The sequence below is a fragment of the Sinocyclocheilus anshuiensis genome, unplaced genomic scaffold, assembly GCF_001515605.1.
Source record: "Sinocyclocheilus anshuiensis isolate Anshui unplaced genomic scaffold, SAMN03320099.WGS_v1.1 scaffold782, whole genome shotgun sequence".
Lineage (NCBI taxonomy): Eukaryota > Metazoa > Chordata > Actinopteri > Cypriniformes > Cyprinidae > Sinocyclocheilus > Sinocyclocheilus anshuiensis.
The window spans coordinates 466,927-486,618 of NW_015546111.1; the positions used below are offsets into that span (position 1 = coordinate 466,927).

General features: G+C 36.2%; 1 protein-coding gene across 8 annotated transcripts in view; it reads right to left on the reverse strand.

Moving 5' to 3' along the window:
* Positions 1 to 19,692, reverse strand: part of LOC107700716 (MAP7 domain-containing protein 1-like) — a 44,022-nt gene that overhangs the window by 19,362 nt on the left and 4,968 nt on the right. For 3 of the 8 annotated variants that reach the window (XM_016502469.1, XM_016502468.1, XM_016502471.1), the window contains exons 2-4: positions 7,309 to 7,518; positions 2,700 to 2,768; positions 606 to 626 (exon numbers count right to left, since the gene is read on the reverse strand). In XM_016502469.1, the coding sequence (XP_016357955.1) occupies positions 606 to 626; positions 2,700 to 2,768; positions 7,309 to 7,518 (300 nt within the window). Of the gene's footprint in view, positions 1 to 605; positions 627 to 1,624; positions 1,711 to 2,699; positions 2,769 to 7,308; positions 7,519 to 8,502; positions 8,591 to 19,692 lie in introns of those variants that run through there. The other 5 variants (XM_016502476.1, XM_016502475.1, XM_016502472.1 and 2 more) reach the window with 4 other exon arrangements.

Consider the following 19,692-nt stretch of genomic DNA (forward strand, 5'->3'; position numbering starts at 1 on the left):
TAATTTTCTGTAAAGTTGCTTTGCAACGATTTGTATTGTGAAAACCGCTATACAAATAAACTTGAATTGAATTGAGTCAACTCACTTTCTGAACCGTAAGTCACTACTTAAATTAAATTCTACAATATTCTAAAATAAACTAAATTAAATCTTTAAAATACATTAAAAAAATTGTATTAAATTGTAATTTGTAAATGTATTACCATATATGATCATTGTACAGAAAACACTGACATATTTAACCAGCCCAACCAGGTCCTAATCAGCTTAGTCAAGGTGGTCTACTAGCTTGACCTTTGTCAGTTTTCTTTGGTAAACCATCTTATCGACCACCTAAACCAGCTTGAACCAGCTAATGGCCATAAATTGCCAGCTTTGACCAGTTATGTAGAAACTGGTATTCATCAGAAGTTTGTTTAAGCATCATTTTCCAACAGGGGAGTGTGACAGCTTTTCACTCAAAATTAAGGCACCCAACAACCTGTCACTAATTATGATTATGAGACACGATGGAAATGGAGCTCTACAAGAGAATAAGCATTTTATAGAGAAAGGGATGAAGCACATCAGTCACCAACACCACCAGAGACGGGGGAGTGGCTTACCTTGAGTCTGGCTATGCTGTTCTGGGGAGGGAAGGTGAGAAAGAAGACAAAAACATTGTGTCAATCATGCAAAGCAGAGCAGCACAGCAATCTCAGCAGCCATGACTAGCACAATGATATGACGGACAAACAAAACATGGTGCATGTGAGATATTTATAATTCTCTGTAGAGAAAAAAAAATCTCACAGTGCTGGTTTAGTAAAGACACAGAAGCAGTTATTTCAGTCAAAATTGTTAAAACTCGGGAAAAGGTTTATAATATTAGGATCTAGGAGCCTAGAAAACAGTAAAAAGAGCTTGTATGCAACCAAGTCAGAGGTGATTTTAATAGTGTTTCCTGACATTTATTTGAATACATTTTAAAATAGAAATTATTTTTAAAACTTAAATTAGCTGAAAATTAATAAACAATATTATTATATATAAATATAAAACAAACAAACAAATGAATGTAAATAATATACTGTAAATACATTTACAATATACTGTAAATACATGTTAATATATAAATGTTTAATATTTAGCCTAAATATTATTACATAAATATCCATATATCCATTTCCGAAACTGCTTTTACTTGAAACTGCTTGTAGTGTCAGGGTATTATACTTTTTTTAATATAATAATTAATTAATAAATAAATACGAATGTTTAATATTAATATATTATATAATGTATAAAATATTAATACAAATTTAAGTATGTATTTAAGAGAAAAAGAGATATATAGAATGGAAAAAGATAAAAAAATGTGGAAAAATAAAATAAATAAATAGGCAAAAATGTAAACTGCATGCACATGCTTGCGAGTCTGAAAAATGTGATTTTATACCTCTAACCAATTAAAATCTATAAAAGCCATGGAATGTCTGCATGTATTTCTTTACAGCCTTCCTGCACTTTTGCACAAGCCTCAGGAGTTTGACGCATGAATGACATGAAGTGTTTTTTGTCCAAACACATCTAGACATCAGACGGCAGAGGGTGCTGTCTCACTGTCTGCCTTGTGTTGTCTTACCGAGATATTTGGCCCTCTCCACCCTCCTCTCCTTTGCCTGTTTCTGCCGCTCATCCAACTTCATTCCATCTGAGAAAAGAGGCAGAATCAAATGTTTAGTTTTGGTGAAACATTCCGAAATTGCTTCCTAAGTATGTCTTTCTACCCACTAAAGCTCTCCTGGACAGCGATAAAGAGAGATAGAGACAGTCAGACAGCAGGGTGCCGGGAATGAGAGAGGTTATTGTGTGGTAAAGTCTGCGCTCACATCTGCAGCAGTACAAAGCACTGGAAGCTGGCAGCAGCAGAGACTGGCAACATTCACACGCTCCGACTGACAGCAGAAAGCCCTGAGGACTCACAGTACAGATACAATCAACTCAGCACAACACTATTAACATTCATTTAGTGTTTCCTGACATTTATTTGAATACATTTTAAAATAGAAATTATTTTTAAAACTTAAATTAGCTGAAAATTAATAAACAATATTATTATATATAAATATAAAACAAACAAACAAATGAATGTAAATAATATACTGTAAATACATTTACAATATACTGTAAATACATGTTAATATATAAATGTTTAATATTTAGCCTAAATATTATTACATAAATATCCATATATCCATTTCCGAAACTGCTTTTACTTGAAACTGCTTGTAGTGTCAGGGTATTATACTTTTTTTAATATAATAATTAATTAATAAATAAATACGAATGTTTAATATTAATATATTATATAATGTATAAAATATTAATACAAATTTAAGTATGTATTTAAGAGAAAAAGAGATATATAGAATGGAAAAAGATAAAAAAATGTGGAAAAATAAAATAAATAAATAGGCAAAAATGTAAACTGCATGCACATGCTTGCGAGTCTGAAAAATGTGATTTTATACCTCTAACCAATTAAAATCTATAAAAGCCATGGAATGTCTGCATGTATTTCTTTACAGCCTTCCTGCACTTTTGCACAAGCCTCAGGAGTTTGACGCATGAATGACATGAAGTGTTTTTTGTCCAAACACATCTAGACATCAGACGGCAGAGGGTGCTGTCTCACTGTCTGCCTTGTGTTGTCTTACCGAGATATTTGGCCCTCTCCACCCTCCTCTCCTTTGCCTGTTTCTGCCGCTCATCCAACTTCATTCCATCTGAGAAAAGAGGCAGAATCAAAAGTTTAGTTTTGGTGAAACATTCCGAAATTGCCAAACTGTTGCTTTGTGGGTTTGTGAGGTTGTCTTTCTTCCCACTAAAGCTCTCCTGGACGGAGATAAAGAGAGATAGAGACAGTCAGACAGCGGGGTGCCGGGAATGAGAGAGGTTATTGTGTGGTAGAGGCTGCGCTCACATCTGCAGCAGTATAAAGCACTGGAAGCTGGCAGCATTCACATGCTCCGACTGTCAGCAGGAAGCCCTGAGGACTCACAGTACAGATACAATCAACTCAACGCCACACAATTAACATTCATTCGGAGTGAACCTTTACCTGGACTGAAAGACAGACTATTAGTTAGTTAATTCGTTTTACTGTATTATTAGTGGAGCTTGCTCAAATGCTTCAACAACCTAGCAATCACAAATAACACCCTAGCAACCACTTTGTAATGCCCTAGTAACCACTTAAAACATCCCAGCATTGTGTTAGGTTTGCATGACCAAGCACCACTTGCATTTTCTTTGAAAATGGACAAATTCTAGTGTGTATTTTATAATAATAATACTAATAATAATAATAATAATAACGTCTTAAATTCACCAAGGCTGCATTTCTTTGATCAAAAATTACAGTAAAACAGTAAAATTGTGTAATATTATTACTACTTAAAACAACTGTTTTCTATTCCGGTTTTCTATTTTAATATATTTTAAAATGTAATTTATTCCTGATGGCAAAACGAAATGTTCAGCAGCCGTTACGTCAGTCTTCAGTGTCACATGATCTTTCAGAATTCATCATGTGTGTATATATATATATATGAGACTTTTAGACTTGCACTCTATTCATTTACTAACTGCTTGTTTTTCTTAAAAAAAAAAAACACTAGCTTCTCTAATCTTATAGTATTCTATTTGTTTTCTTTTTATTTATTATACAATTAACAAAAGCAAAAAAAGGCCTCTAACACTAGCTTGCTCTATTCTTTTTCTATTCTATCTGTTTTCTTTATATTTATAATAATAATAATAAAAAAAATAAAATAAAATAAAAAAAACTTTGTACTGCATTAAGCTAACTGAGACTTGTTATAGCACTTGCATATCATTGCTCTCTTGTTGATTTTGATTGCTTCCATTGTCCTCATTTGTAAGTCGCTTTGGATAAAAGCGTCTGCTAAATTACTAAATGTAAATGTAAATATATGTACATATGTATTACATTATTAATATATGATATATTAAGGCTGAACAACATTGATCCATGACAAATATTTAAAGCAATTAGAGCTATATTTTAATGAACCAGCATTTAATAAAATATATTCATCACTTGCTAAATTATGTCATCATAAATTCAACATAACATAATTTATTAAGCAGCAGCACCCAACAATATTTGCCATTTGTCACACAACAGCTTCACTGATATTTGTCCATACACGTTCCTGATCCCTGTGCACCTGATTTGTTACACAACACATTAAAACTACTACACAGTCACAGTTTTCTATTGTTACGCCTCTCACAGCACGTGTAGTGCAGAACACCACTAAGAAACCTGCTTTATACTTATTACACATTCAAACCAGTTCACTCAGAGTTCAACACTTTAAACTGCACCCCAATGAATTGGCCCCATGAAGTCTTTGAGTTGGCGTCTCATGACCCACAAAGTCTAGTACAACTTTTATCTGATGGCTCAAACTCATTAATAATGATCATAAGACTCCAGCAGTGTTCCTCTTCATGACCTGTGCTCCACTTTGATTCAGTATTTATAGAGCACAGGAAGCTGAAGAGCAGAGTCTTGTTGGCCCTGACAAGTGGCCCATGTTCCCATTGATGAGTCACTGAGCAGAGACAGAAAAAGCAGCAGACTGACCCAGAAAGGGCTTCCCGAGGGTCTGAGGCAGCAGAGAGATTGCATAAACACTGACCTTACCATCTCCAGAAGCGCTAAAAAACACAATCTGCATGAACAGAAAGGATTTTCCATGGCTGGAAAGCTGTATTGACCAATCAGCATTTAAGACCAGAACTATCCGTTTTAAATGACATCAAATCAATATAAAAAGCAAAGTACAAACAACAATTCCAAAGGTGTTTTCCTCTCTCAATAAAACCACTAAAGGAAAATTACAACATTCTCTCTGCTCTCTTCAAATGGTGATGAAGCCTAATGGTTATGGATCCTAGCACTAACAGCATCATACCCTAGAGTAAGAAATAGATATGGATATAAATATTATGCAAATATTGAAAGGCCAGTGGCGCTCATCACAAAGTGTTTTAGAATATGTAAATATGTTAATGTTGATAATGATATAATAAACATAAAAAGAGACAATATCATGTTTATTAAGAGTATATATATATATATATATATATATATATATACATATATACATACATACACACACACTTGTAAATAAGTAAAAAAACAAACAAACTGTAAATAATAATAATACTTTACTTTAGGTGTGAGAAGGCTTTGTAAGCTTTCAAAACTAATAATAAATGTGAGGGAACAAAGCATAATACTTCCTTTTGTAACTGTAAATTATGTATTATTTTGCATGATGCCAGCTGTATTTCAAAATTCTTCCCAAACGTTTACAATGTGAATTTAAGTCATCCAGACAACCAGAATAAAGGTGAACTGCAACAGGCTAGGTGAGAAAAAAAAAAGACATGATTCAGCTTTGAAACAGCAAGTGATGTGAGTCAATGTCTGAACTTCAGCTCTTCCCTTCCTTCAGGTCTCCTGGATGTTCTTTCTCATAGCTATATTATGAGTGAGGCAGCAGCGGCCCAGGATCAGTGGAGGACAATATTCTGTGGAACACAGTGTTCAGTTTTACAAGATGTTCAGGAGCTTGACAGCAGTAATATATTTTATGATGAGATGAGCTGAACTGTGCACCACCAGTAGTATGAAGAAATCTAATAACATAAAACCATCTGAGATTGAATGATGACAAAGCAGAACTAAAGATAACCAAAAATATACATTGTCAATTAAAGTTAAAATCAGAAAACTAAAATTAACTATTAATTGACTAATACTGGTAATACCACAAAACACTATTAATAATAACCACACATGAAATAAATTAAGAAACTGAACTGAATTGAAATAATTAAGAGATGCAACTGGTATTTTTTTTAATAGTTAACTGTATTTTAATATATTTAGATGAGTATGAATTTAAAATACATTCACGTTTACAGAAAAAATGCATAATAATAATGCACAATAAAATGAATAATAAATAAAAAAATCCATATAATAATTAAAAAAAAAAAACATTCACTCTGATTTGTTTGAGTCATTCATTTTGATTTGTTTGAGACAAAACTGTTCCCAGAAGTCCCGGCATGTAATATCTTCCCTTTTGCATTAAAATAAATGTTTAGTTAAGTCATTCATTTATGGTTAATATAGGTTACTTTATGGTAAAGTGATTCCTGCATGTCACCTCATCAAACATTGGTTTTCCTCCCAAACTCTGCCTTTACAGTTGAGTGATTCACAAATGCTGTGCAAATCAGTAGGAATGGATCATTAAAAGGAACCAGATCAAAACATCATAACAACATAACACTAAATTACAACTGCATACACAGTATCAAAGTACAAACCCGATTCCAAAAAAGTTGGGACACTGTACAAATTGTGAATAAAAACAGAATGCAATGATGTGGAAGTTTCAAATTTTTTGTACAGTGTCCCAACTTTTTTGGAATCGGGTTTGTATAAATAGCTAGTAAGACACAGCGGAACCAGCTTTTCCCACAAAATTAACAACCGCCAAGCGCTCTACAACCACATCCTCAGTAGTATAAAGAGACAACAATGAAGTAGGCAAAGAAAAGCTGCTTACTTTCTCAAACCCAAACAACCCTCCCATTAACATTTATCTACATGTGCTCGTACAAGTGAAGGCTTTATACTATGAACGTGACAGAACCAGGAAGGAGGGTTAAATCCCTCCAGTTGGCACAGCACTGTGAAATGTGACGCCCAGTCAGGTTTCATTGCTTCACCTCAGCTGATGACCAGAGGTGATTAGGAACTGCCTCTCGCCAGCCTCCATAAATCAGCATTAGCACCAACATCTTCCTCACTAAACGGATCCATTTCAACATTAATGTAATACAGCCGAAATAACTTAATTCTGGGAGCATTTACAGAGGCATGACCATGGAAATTCTTTGTGGGTCAATAAACAAATGCCTCTCTTAGCTTTCAAGACTTTGGTCAGGGGTAAATCCTCAATGACTGGCTTCTTTCTCAGGAGATTTCCCGAATGCTTCTCATGGATGGGAAAACTTTTTTGAATGGAGTTGAGTGAATTTAAAGCACTTAAATGATTTATCGCACATAGAAACCATGTAAACCCTACTTTCATTCTGATCTTCGGTTTTGGGGTAAAAAGGTCATTAAGAGGACAAAAGTAGCCATTTCCTGATCATAATGAAAAGTATTAATACAAAAACCAAATATTGAACTACAGTCTTCAGGGCACCCACCTTTCTTGTGTTGAGGGCTACCACTCGACCTTGGAGTGGGTGTCGCAGGGGACTTTGGAATGACGTCTGGCCGTTTCGTGGTAGCCGACTTCCTTGCGGTGTCCATCTCTGTAGGCGTGCTGGCTTCAAGGCCTGATTCTGTTTTTGAAGGGGTGTTGACTTCCTCAGAGCTGGGATCACTGGGATTGGCCTCTGGAACAGCTGGGGGATCTAAGATAGAAGACCAAAAAAGTGACAAACGTCAACCAAGAGATGAAGACCAGTCAAACTTCATTCCAAAGCTACAGCAAACACTCAAGTGTTTTTGTCTACTAGATGTGCGATTACACAGAAGAGTCATTCACAGTTACATTCCGCAGAGATTAGCCTAAATCCAGATCGATTTGTTCGATTTGCACACATGATCCATAACAGAATGTTTTGGTAGAGCAAAGACTAAATGAGTAAGGGTCATGCCTCCAGACAGCTCGATACGAACCTCAACTGCCCTCCTAACAATTGATTACTGGTAGTTTGAAGGATTGCTCTGTAGACACAAGAAAATAATGGTGATCTTGCCACCTTTCACTTCCCTCAAGAACATCAATTTAGTGGATAGGAGAAACACAATCTTTCTTACTGATGATCAGACACTCCAGACTAAACCATATGATTTACTTTTTGCAAGTGGAAAACATTCCAACGTCTGCCAACTCATAGACATTAGATGACCACGCAAATGCCAAAAGTTCCATCTTCATGCCATGGGGTCATTTATTTTTCAATAAATATTGAATAAATAATTAATACTAAGTGCCATGCAGTGTGCAATGCTGTAAAAACTGTGTTTTTACATATTTACCAAAAAAGAAGGTGCAACCAACATTCTGCATCATTAATAACATTTAAAAGAAACACAATCGCAATATATTAATCAATGATGGGACTTAATGAGTTACTCTCTCAAAGCTGATCACTGTTGTGCAAATCTGCATTAAACTACACACATAACAGAAGAATTGCCTCAGATTCAAGGTTATTTTATTTCTAATGGTGAGTCATTTATACAGAATCATATACTTGAATCTGAAAACAGAATTTTGCAATGTGTCGCCTTAACCAGCAATAGATCATGACTTCCTGAATCGAAATCCAATCGAAGTGAATCGCGAGGAGCCAATGATTCGCTAGCCCACTGACAAGCGTGTTGCTTACCTGGATACTTCAACAGACTAAAACTCTAAATTTCATCCAAGAAAATGAGCAAGAAAACGAGTTCTGGATGTCTGAGATCTTAAAGCCATGATGTCATGTCGAGACAGTCCACACTCAGGGAGGAGGTTCAACAGATCACCTGATTTTCACTGATAAGCGTGTGACCTGGGTTAGAGTCCGATTTGATGTTGGCCAACATAACAGACTCAGTAAAGCGTCTATGTATAAACACACACAGAAAGACAGACAGATGTCAGAGTATGGTGTGGCAATATAACTTACAAAAAAGAATACTCAATATTTTTCAGCCTTTTTGATGATATTAAATACATATTTTTCTTTTTTATTATTATAATTTTTGGTGCCAGTTACATTTAAATGTTTGAAGCAAAAACTGAAGCACAGTAAAAAATATAGAAACGATTAAGGCAAATTGTCCACTCGCTAAACAAACACAAGGACGAATCACAATTTTTTTATGCCTATTATGCACCAATATAATAAAGCATAGCAAATGTAGAAGTGACTTATGACTAAAACATGTTAATACATGACGAATATGCCCTAGCAACTTTCAAGTAAACAAAACTGAATCAATACAATGAAACAGACATTGATTTGATTCACAGAAATTATTTAACTTACCAACTGAGGTTAAAATCAGAGACATCTAATGTCTTTAGAAAACTTAAAGGTCAAACTTTAAAAGATGTAATTTTGTTGCTATATAAAATAAAAGCATCACAAACATATCATGGATTTTCAATATATCATCTAGCCCTATACATATATACTACTAGAAATCAGCTTGTCTAGTAAATATGAAAACATCCTGCTTTCACTCAGAGGGACAGCTGTGTTTTCTCCAACTCAACATGTCTATTCAGCTGCTGTGAGGCAGAAGAGTTATTCTGACAAAAAAAAAAGTGGTGGCCTGTTTTGTCCCTGGGAGAATGAGATTGGACGGTATGGCAATGAATGAACGGGGGTTTGAGAATTTTACAGCGACTAATATTTGGAGATTTCAGCTCAAGGTCTGGTTTAACTTTCAGGTGTGCTTAAGGCGAGAATCGACTCGTTCTGATCCACCCTGAATCCCTTTTCATCTCGGCACTGGCACTGCACGCTGTCCGGGACAAACCAAGTAAATGCCACCATGCACTGCATTATTCATGTTGAGCTAAAAATACCATTACCATCAGACACAAAATGATAATAAAGACATTAAAGGGGTCATATGATGCGATTTCAAGTTTTCCTTTCTCTTTGGAGTGTTACAAGCTGTTCGTGAATAGATAAGATCCCTGAAGTTGCAAAGACTAAAGTCTCAAAACCAAAGAGATATTCTTTATCAAAGTTAAGACTCTGCCACACCCCCCTAAAACGGCTCGTTCTAACACGCCCCCACATATCTAGGTCACTATGTGGGAATATTTACATAATGCGCCCAAATGTGCATGCAAAGAAAGAAGGCGTGGTTTCAGTAACCGCAGTTAGTGTTGATGCAGCCATGTCAGGGAGACGCTGTGTGATGACCCCTTTAAGAATAAGAAAAGATCTGGGTTGCATGCATAAAATGCTGAGATTTAAACTAATAGTAACTAAGAGTACAGTTACATAGGAAAAAGTATATAATGTGACTGCTGATTTCTGTTGCATTATGCATCTGCTTGGTACTCATTATCATTTCTGAAAATAGACTGATACCATAGCAATGTGCAATGCTGTCAATCAAACAACTGACAAATACTAAGGAAGAAATATTAGAAGCAATATATCCAGTTACCAATGTAGAGATAACGTCTGCTTAATAATTCAATTAAACACATCTGAACTGTATAAAAACATTTACATTGCATAAAACTGTTTTTATATCAACTTTTTAATGATATAATTATGTTTCTACTACATTTCATTGTTGAAATTAACTTTTAAACAGTTGCTATTTTCATGACAGATTTATTCAAGCATACATTAAATAATGAAGACAACGGGTTAAGTAAATATATAATGAATATGTAAAATAGTGCATACAGCAAAATGCACCTTATTTTTCTAGTTTACAGTTTCGCCCCAAAACAGAAAATTATTTTTCGGCCAAATATTTTACAGTGCCAAAAGCTTGGTGTACCACTATAAAACAGGCAAACATATTTTCACAGGGAGCCGGAAGTGGAAGCAAGCAGCGACCGTTAAATCAAAGATCGGAAGAGGTGAGTGGGTGGTTGGGGGAGGAACAGAAGAATTGGGAGGCCGACTGAGAATGGATCTGCATCTCATTTGAGGCCTAATGAATTACCTCATCCTCAACCCCCCGGCCCCTCGCCCCTCACCCCGGATGGATGATGTAAGCAGGCAGGGCGCCTCTTCAGGGGGAAGTGTGAGGGAGAGGAGCAGACTCACTGGAAGCCCAGAGTAAACACCAGCTGCTGGAACAAAGCCAAAGAGACAGAGAGCGAGACTGTGAATGGTGCTCCAAAGTTCTGACTGTCTGGATTTGCTAAAATGTGATGCGTCAAAACAAATTTACTTAAGCCCCTCAGATTCAAGCTCGAGGTGCGATCCAGTGCACTGTACCAGTGAACGACTGGGTCACTGCATGCTCAAAGAATGCACTTAGGATTTTCTCGACAGTAGCTTTGAATGGCTCACATTAAAACTCAAACTTGTTTCTCTGTGCGTCTGTTTGTGTGTGAGGGAGTGTCTGAGAGAGGAAAAGAAGATATGGGTGAGTTAGCAGTAGCTCAGGATTACATTAAATTCTTCAGCTTCACGTGTTTCTGTTATGTTACAGGGAAATAACATATAGGCCTATACTTTATATATACATACTTTTTTAATATAAATATTACATAATTTTAAACTAAATATATTTATTATGTGTGTAAATGTGTGTGTATATTCTTAAAAAAAATTAAATACACATTTTATATATGTATACTCATTTACATACATACACAAATATTTACATGCATGTAAAATGTGTGTACATAAAATTTCCCTGTAACATAACAGAAATGCTAAATAATGTCATGGTTTGAGAAACTTTATACTACTGCAACAGAATAAATTATGATGTAAGTGTGGTAATGTCTGCTTTTGGACAATCTAGTGAATCAAATACATTAGACAAGAAAAGTTTCCCATCTCAGTTTTCTTAAATTGGAATTTGGGGTGCAAACCAAAAGAAAAAATGCAAAAGTCTGGCATCAGTGAAAAAACTGACGTAACATTTGAGTTAAAAAAAAAACACTTAGTAGTAAAACTAACATTACAGTACAATCATATAGTTCTGAGTGTGGATTCTGATTGAAGCCACTGCAAAATAGTCAATATGTGCACATCTGTTGAACTAAATTCTATATCAATGTGAGAAGTTATGATGTTGCTCGACAACTGTAAACTCTGTTGTGCAATGACAATGATATTTACCATTCAGAGACCACTTTCATTACTAAACAGCAGTATCCCTATTCAAAACCACAGACACAATGAGATAAGATGGCTGCATGTGGTCTAAACCCAGCAGAGTTCCCTTGGGTCTGTAACCACAACGCTCCAACATGTTTTCCTCCAAAGTACGATCCTCAGAGGAAGTGACAAGGCCATTTGTGGCAATGCTTCACACGGATGAAGGCCATAGCTGACATGCAGCGATGAATGCCATTCATAACTTCCTGCTCTGTCATGATGCAAGCTGTCATCCTTGGTGACTAGTGCAGAGAGAAACACAGATTCTGCTAAATTCAGGGTTTGGGTTTCCAGCTCCACCCAACAACCCAACAGCCATCCTTGCAGCAGAAGCCTAATTATGGGATCCACATACGCACCAACCTCAGCACTAAAGCACTTACATGTACTGTAAACTCACTCACACCATGAGCGGGACGAAACCAGAGCCAAGAGCAAGATCTGCAAACTGAGAGCTAAACTATCATGTGGGGAATTAAAAACACGAGGCCTTCGACAAACATTTAGAAATTTGATAAAATCATTTAATAGTGAATACTCAACCTCAACATGTGGAGGCTATTTTGGTTTGGCCAACAAAATGGTCATATGATTTGAATCGATTGCTAAATTTATGTACTGTTAGCATCTGTATCTAGCTAATGTAAGCAGTGTGCTGCTGATTTGATGGCCAAAACAAAATATAACAACTATCAAATATTGATCTGAGGTGAAGTCATAAAAGCTTGACATCTCCATTAGTGGCTTCTATTATACCTGTCTTGTATAAACAGGCTAAATACACACTGGAAAAGGAGATCAGAGTGGCAAAGAGGAATTATTCTGAAAAAATAAGGATTAAATTCTCTTCCAGTGACTCAGCATCAGTGTGGAAAAGTCTGAAAGAAATCATCAACTACAAGACACCATCCCCCAGCACTGTGGAGAATCAACAACTGGCAGACGATCTGAATGAGTTCTACTGCAGGTTTGAAAAAACACCCCACACCCGCCCTGAACACCTCTCCACACAACCATTCACACCTCCAGCAACCCCCCTCTCCCCCACACCTGCAATTCAGATCAGCGAAGACGAGGTGCGCCAGGTCTTCCGGAAGCAGAAAAAACATACCTGGCAATAAAGCTCATTCTGATTCTGATTCTAAAATAATTCCATCACATTAAGATTTGAGGTTGAATGAATCTTTTGTCTGAATCATATCACCTTTATAACCTATTGACGTTTTTGCTTTGTGCTTCATCAAGACTTTTCAAACCGCACCCGTATGTTTCATGTCCCAGTTTTCTTTTACATTTTTTTTTTAAAGTTTGGGAGACATAATTTCAATGGATATATATCGGCCGATATTGGATATTTAATTATACACGCTCTTTCCCCATTTTTACATTGAAATTCCCTTTGCTACCATCTAAAACTTTAAGTTAATTTAATAACAAATGCTAAATGTAACTTTTAATAAATTAATTAATTTAATTGATACAAAGTCATACTGCACATTATAATGTCGTGATGCCTAAATGTACTCATAGCATTTCATTTGATTTAAATTTTTAGCAAATTCTTTCACATTTTTCAGAAAAAATAGTAATACTTAATATTGACAAAACTTAATATTGACCATAATATGAAAATAACTATTGGCTTATCAGTAATGGACAGAATTTAAAAATGTGTGTATCCCTAAAGAAACTACAATGTAAAACCAGCATTTGAGAAAACAAAACAAACAAAACAAACTCAACTGAAACTCAGATCATAGGCATTTAGTTGCGTCAGACGGGCTCTGACATTACAGCACGGATCAGCTGACTGTCACTGCATTCCGACTTCTCCATGATATGATCTTCACATCTCCAGTCCTCTCAGAAGAAACGGACTGTAAATCCAGCCTTTGACAACATACAGCAGGGCTCAAAGTGCAGTACAGCTGTTATTGACTAAACTTAGGACACATCTAGATAAAAAAACATGAGATTCCCACACAGGAAGAGTAAAACAGGCAAAAGATGGAAATGCCCTCACTGAATTCCAAGGCTTCCTGTGTTTTGAGCTTTGAACTTTACACAACTTATGAGATGGTATGACAAAGAATGTGGCTTAGGTATTTAAAAGGAATTTAAAGATTCTTCAGAGTGACTTTAAAGTCAGCGTGAAATGAAAATTGAAAATGAAATGCATGTTATTGATCTTTGTGAACAATTCTGTATCCGTTTCATTTTTGACCTTGTAATTCTGAATCAAAATATCATAAATCAGTCTTCTGGACTACTCCAACACTGGACTTCTCCAATCATTTATTCTCATAAACCCGTCTCTTTCTCACATTCGACTGCAAGCTTACATTATATGCCTTTACCCAATCAACAACCGATGGATAGAACCAAGTTACATTGATTTCTTTTTTGATAATCTGTTTCACTCAGATGTCCATCACAATACAGAAGAAAGGATCTTTAACTACTTTCATTCCATCACGAAAAGATAACCGCTCTGTTCAAAAACTAGCAAGCTCAGTAACTACAAAACATTGCACAGCATTACAGGTAAGCTGCTGCTTTTGAAGAAACGACAATAAAATTCTTTACTATGGCCAAATTATAAGGCAGCATTTCATACTGGACATGCTTTGCAGATAAGGCAATCCCAAAATGCGTTGCAACAAATTTTAATTTTGACCAGTTTTGGACAAGGGTGAAGGGAATGTTAATTATTCAGTCTAATTAAAAAACAGACCCAATATTTATTTATTCTTTATATGCTTAGATTAGTATTGTGCTGTTATCTTTTAGAATCATGCTAAAATTAAACCAGATACAGTATAAGGAGAACTCAGTCTTTCCCAAAGTAGATAGAATCTACTTGTATGCCTTTTACCTGCATAGAAAAAGCTGGCTGGCTACCAAGATGGCTGCCGAGTGAACTGACTTGCCTTAAACTTTGGTGAAAATCTATTGCAATCAATTGAGGGTCACGGTTCCACAGAGTTGCTGCCTGTGAAAGGCATTTCAAATCAGTCACTTATGAGGGACCATTTTTAGATAGGATGTTGTTTAGATAGAATTAACATTCTCACGTTCATAACCAAAACATTCATAACTTCACAGGGGGTTTAAAACAGTGAAGACTCTAAACACTGAACACGTGATCTGCTTCATCTTATGCATCTTAAAATCTGACACTAATGAAGTGTGTAGTGAAGCAGCAACTAATACACATAAGTGCTTTAGAGCACTCAGAAGAGCTCATTAAAATCAGGAGCATGTAAAGAGATTAAGTTCAATCACTTTAAAAAATGATATCGCAGTTTAGTTTTCTCAATTAAAATGTTTTTTAAGTTATCACAACTTGCTGAATTTGTTCATTCAAATTAAAGGGTTACTCCACCCCAAAATAAAACTTTTGTCATTAATCACATACCCCCATGTCGTTCCAAACCCGTAAAAGCTTTGTTCGTCTTCGGAACACAATTTAAGATATTTTGGATGAAAACCGGGAGGCTTGTGACTGTCCCATAGACTGCCAAGTAAATTGCACTGTCAAGGTCCAGAAAAGTATGAAAGACATCGTCAGAATAGTCCATCTGCCATCAGTGGTTCAATCTGAATTTTATGAAACGACGAGAATACTTTTTGTACGCGAAGAAAACAAAAATAATGACTTTACTCAACTATTTGTCTCATCTGTGTCTCTCCGCATCTTCTCATCGCTTCATGATGTTACGGTTGAACCACTGATGGCAGATGGACTATTCTGACGATGTCTTTCATACTTTTCTGGACCTTGACAGTGCAATTTACTTGGCAGTCTGGGACAGTCACAAGCCTCCCGGTTTTCATCCAAAATATCTTAAATTGTGTTCCGAAGACGAACGAAGCTTTTACGGGTTTGGAACGACATGGGGGTAAGTGATTAATGACAAAGTTTTCATTTTGGGGTGGAGTATCCCTTTAACATTTTAAGTTTTCACTGTATTTGCCACCTCAGCTGAATCAATTCAATAACAATATCACATTCTCAACATCAAATATTGCGAGAACTCATATGGGACCTAATGGGAATGAGTGTCACATTGTAGAGCTTGGACAAAGCTGTAAATAAATGTATTTACTTTATTAAGTGCACATATTTATTGGAGTCTGTAAGCTTTAAGATTGTAAGGGACATTTTAATACTTCCCTTTGTTTTTATTAAAGCACAAAGGTTCTGAAGATGAATTCATCAAGGATATAGTTGGGGGTGAACAAAGTGAGCATCATCAATCTGCAGTGATGTGGTCCTGGTAACAGAAGAAGAAATCTTGGTGATCTGGGGTTGTAACCCGTTGTGAGATTGTGTACTGCGTTAGACTGTCCAGGACTTGTCACAGCACTTAAAGGCAAAATTATTTAATTTTAATTTTTGCTTTGTGTTTTAATGTTTTAATGTTTAGTGTGTGTCCTCTGTCAGATTCTGGAGCAGATGGATGCCTTTATCCAATCAGTGAGGGAATATGGGAACGCGCTGTCCTGCAAGCGCTTCATGTCTGAGGACTGTGATGTACACCATCTGTGTGCTACACAGGAAAGGAGACCTGACGTGATTCCATCTGTATGCAGGCATGAGCTCTGGAATCCTGTCACACCGTTCCTTGCCCGTCTGCTCTCTCTTCCTTTATTGCTCTCTCTCGCTCCTCAGCTGAACAGAAGACACACATTCAGTGAGGAATGTTTAGCATTCCTAGCACTCAGTGGCCACACCAGAAAACACAGTGCCTGCTGTAAATGACAAATATGAATGTTGTCTCTGTACTCAAAAAGCTCGATGTCTGTCTATATTACAAGACCAACATCAAAATTACATATCTGCAGTCTTAAAGGTATAGTTCACGCAAATTTTTTTTTAAATTAATTAATAAAAATTAAGCTGTTCAATTTTGATGCTTTGACTTTAGTTTTGTGAAAATATACTACATAAAACATCTGTACGAAACAAAGAGCAGAAGCTCTGAATGAGACGCAGAATCACTCTCTGCCAGCAGGTAGTGCTTATGGAACAGCAGCGATACAGCATTTCCTTGGTTACCACTGTAAACAAAGCAGTGCAGCGCTTATGAACGCTGCTTTAAAGTCGGCAAGAAACGGAAGTTGAGATTGTCCTTTTTTCCCTATTGTGATGTATTTGCACTCTATTCATTTGCTGCTTGTTTTCTTTAAAAAAATTAATTAAAAAAAACTAACTCTAGCTTTCTAATCTTTTTGTATTCTATCTTCGTTTCATTTATTATACAATTAACAAAAGCAAAAAAGACCTCTAACACTAGAGTGCTCTATTCTTTTTCTATTCTATTGGTTTTCTTTTTATTTATTATATTATTTAAAAATACCTTGCTACGTGTACTGTGTTAAGCTAACTGAGACTTGTTATAGCACCTGTATATCATTGCTCTTTTGTTGATTTTGATTGCTTCCATTGTCCTCATTTGTAAGTCGCATTGTAAATGTAAATGTAAATGTATACAATAAAATTAATGTGGCCGAACATTGTTTTTGACCCCAATGACTTTAATTATGGACAAATCAAACATTCTTGAAAATATCTTCTTTTATGTTTTACAGAAGATAGAAAGTCAAAGGTTTATACGAGGCCCCTATAGGGGAAAAAGAGGTACGCAAAATGTTTTATGAGCCAATGCAAAGTTTCTCTGGGAATGAAATACTTTTGCAAGAGAGCACAAGTTTCACAACCATTGAAATCATTCATCCTCCATTTCTCCTTTTTTTTCTTTCCATCACCATGTCCCCTAAGCATCTCCATACGTTTGGAATCACATGAAGGTCAGTATATGCTTATTTTTGGGTGAACCATCCCTTTACCCAACAACTGTAAACTGCAGCATATTTGTTATGTAGTGTCAAAAGTTTACCACAGCTACTGCTACACAGAGGATTTACCAGATCCTTTATTCAATGCAAACCTTTGTATGCATTGTGGAAAGCAAAATGGATGAATACATTAAACCATTTGTGACGTGCAATATTTTTGAGGTCATGCAAATTGGATTATCAAGAGTCAAACCTTTCTATAATGAAAACAGAGAAAGAAAAAAACGAAATCTATATTAAGAAAGAATCTGGAGTACAGTATGTGGCCTTGAAAATCCCTTTCCTTCACATTTCCTTGCCATTTTCCGGGTCTGACAACATTCAAATCTTCCGAGAGGATTAATTACTCCAGAGACACATTTTCTAGACCAGATTTGATGCAGTAAAGAAACACATCTATTCCTCAGGCTGAATGTACTTCAGTTATCACTAGTGCATATGTGTATGTGTGTCAGTATTAAAGCTTGTGGTTGGGATTTTTTTTTTAATTATCAACTGATTAAACACATTCCCCTGTAGGCTGTCGACACTCATTTAATAACAAAATTTCCCACCACTATAAAGGAACTAAATAATGTGCCAATTACCTAATGGGATGGCATGTTATCTTAGGGTGTGTTCACACTTGTCATGTTTGGTTTGATTAAAACGAACTCTGGTGCGATTGCTCTGATAGTGCGGTTCATTTGAGAAATGCCTTGTCCAAATACCCACACTTGCGGTCTTGGCCACTTGAGAGTAGAGGTCTACATTCTCGCGGCTCTCCCGACCGGATTTTTTGCGCCGCGGGATTTAATTCCCGAATAAAACGCTGTAGCGGTTGATAACTCTGGTGTAATTTGAACGGGAGTGGGCGGTCTAACAATATCCCGTTCCCGACGTCTATTTAGAACAGCATATCTGCGCTTTATTCTTACTGACCACCAGTACAGCTTGCGCTCAGGACTGTTATGCACGCGCTGCACGCATGCTTTACACGTCACGCGTTTTATTTGCGTGGTCTGTGCGCAGCATGTGCCTAACGATGCTCAGAGCAGGCTGTACTTGTGGTAAATATACCGCCCTCAGACAGAACAGGTAGGTTGTCGATGAGTGACAGACCAGAATAAGGATGGAGCAAAGTGTGGATGCGCTGTCCTTGAAGGACGTTCAACTCGGTTTTGTTTATACTTTTCTTAGCCTATCATTTTAAATGAAAGATGTCGTATTTATTTATTTTTCTCTGCGACACTTTTCATACTGTGTTAACAGACTCTACTTGAGAGCGCATGCGCGCGACAAGAAGTAAGTGCGCAAGACTGCCCCAGGTCTTAAAAACGTCAAAGTGCAGTGCCCTTAATGCACACTAAATCCACACTATCTTGAATACCGCTATGGAGCGCTATTCGAGGCTTAGTGTATCCCATCATGCATCATGTTCTGGAAATAAATCCTGAGACTTTTTGCCGAGATCTCGCGAGAGGTCACGGAAACCTTTCCAATGCAAGTTAAATATTAATGATAATTAGATATTACATATAATTTGCTACTAAAACAAAGGGTTGTACGTTTTATTGGTGCAAATGAGTAGTGGTGATATTTATTTTGTGCAACATTTGCAACAGCTTTTTATCACGTAATTAGAAGCACCACAAATTTAAATTGTCATGTTATAGAGACACTGAACAGACATTTAGAAGTTGATTTTAAAATGTAAAATATAGAAAATAAAAATAAATCTCTGTAAACACTTGCGTTTTTACACTATAAGTGTGTCCCATCAGGTAATGAAAAGTTGTACACACACTTGTGGTCTTCATGCTTACTTGAACACTTGGGCCAAATACAGGAAATACGTCATATAAGTAGTCAAGTGGT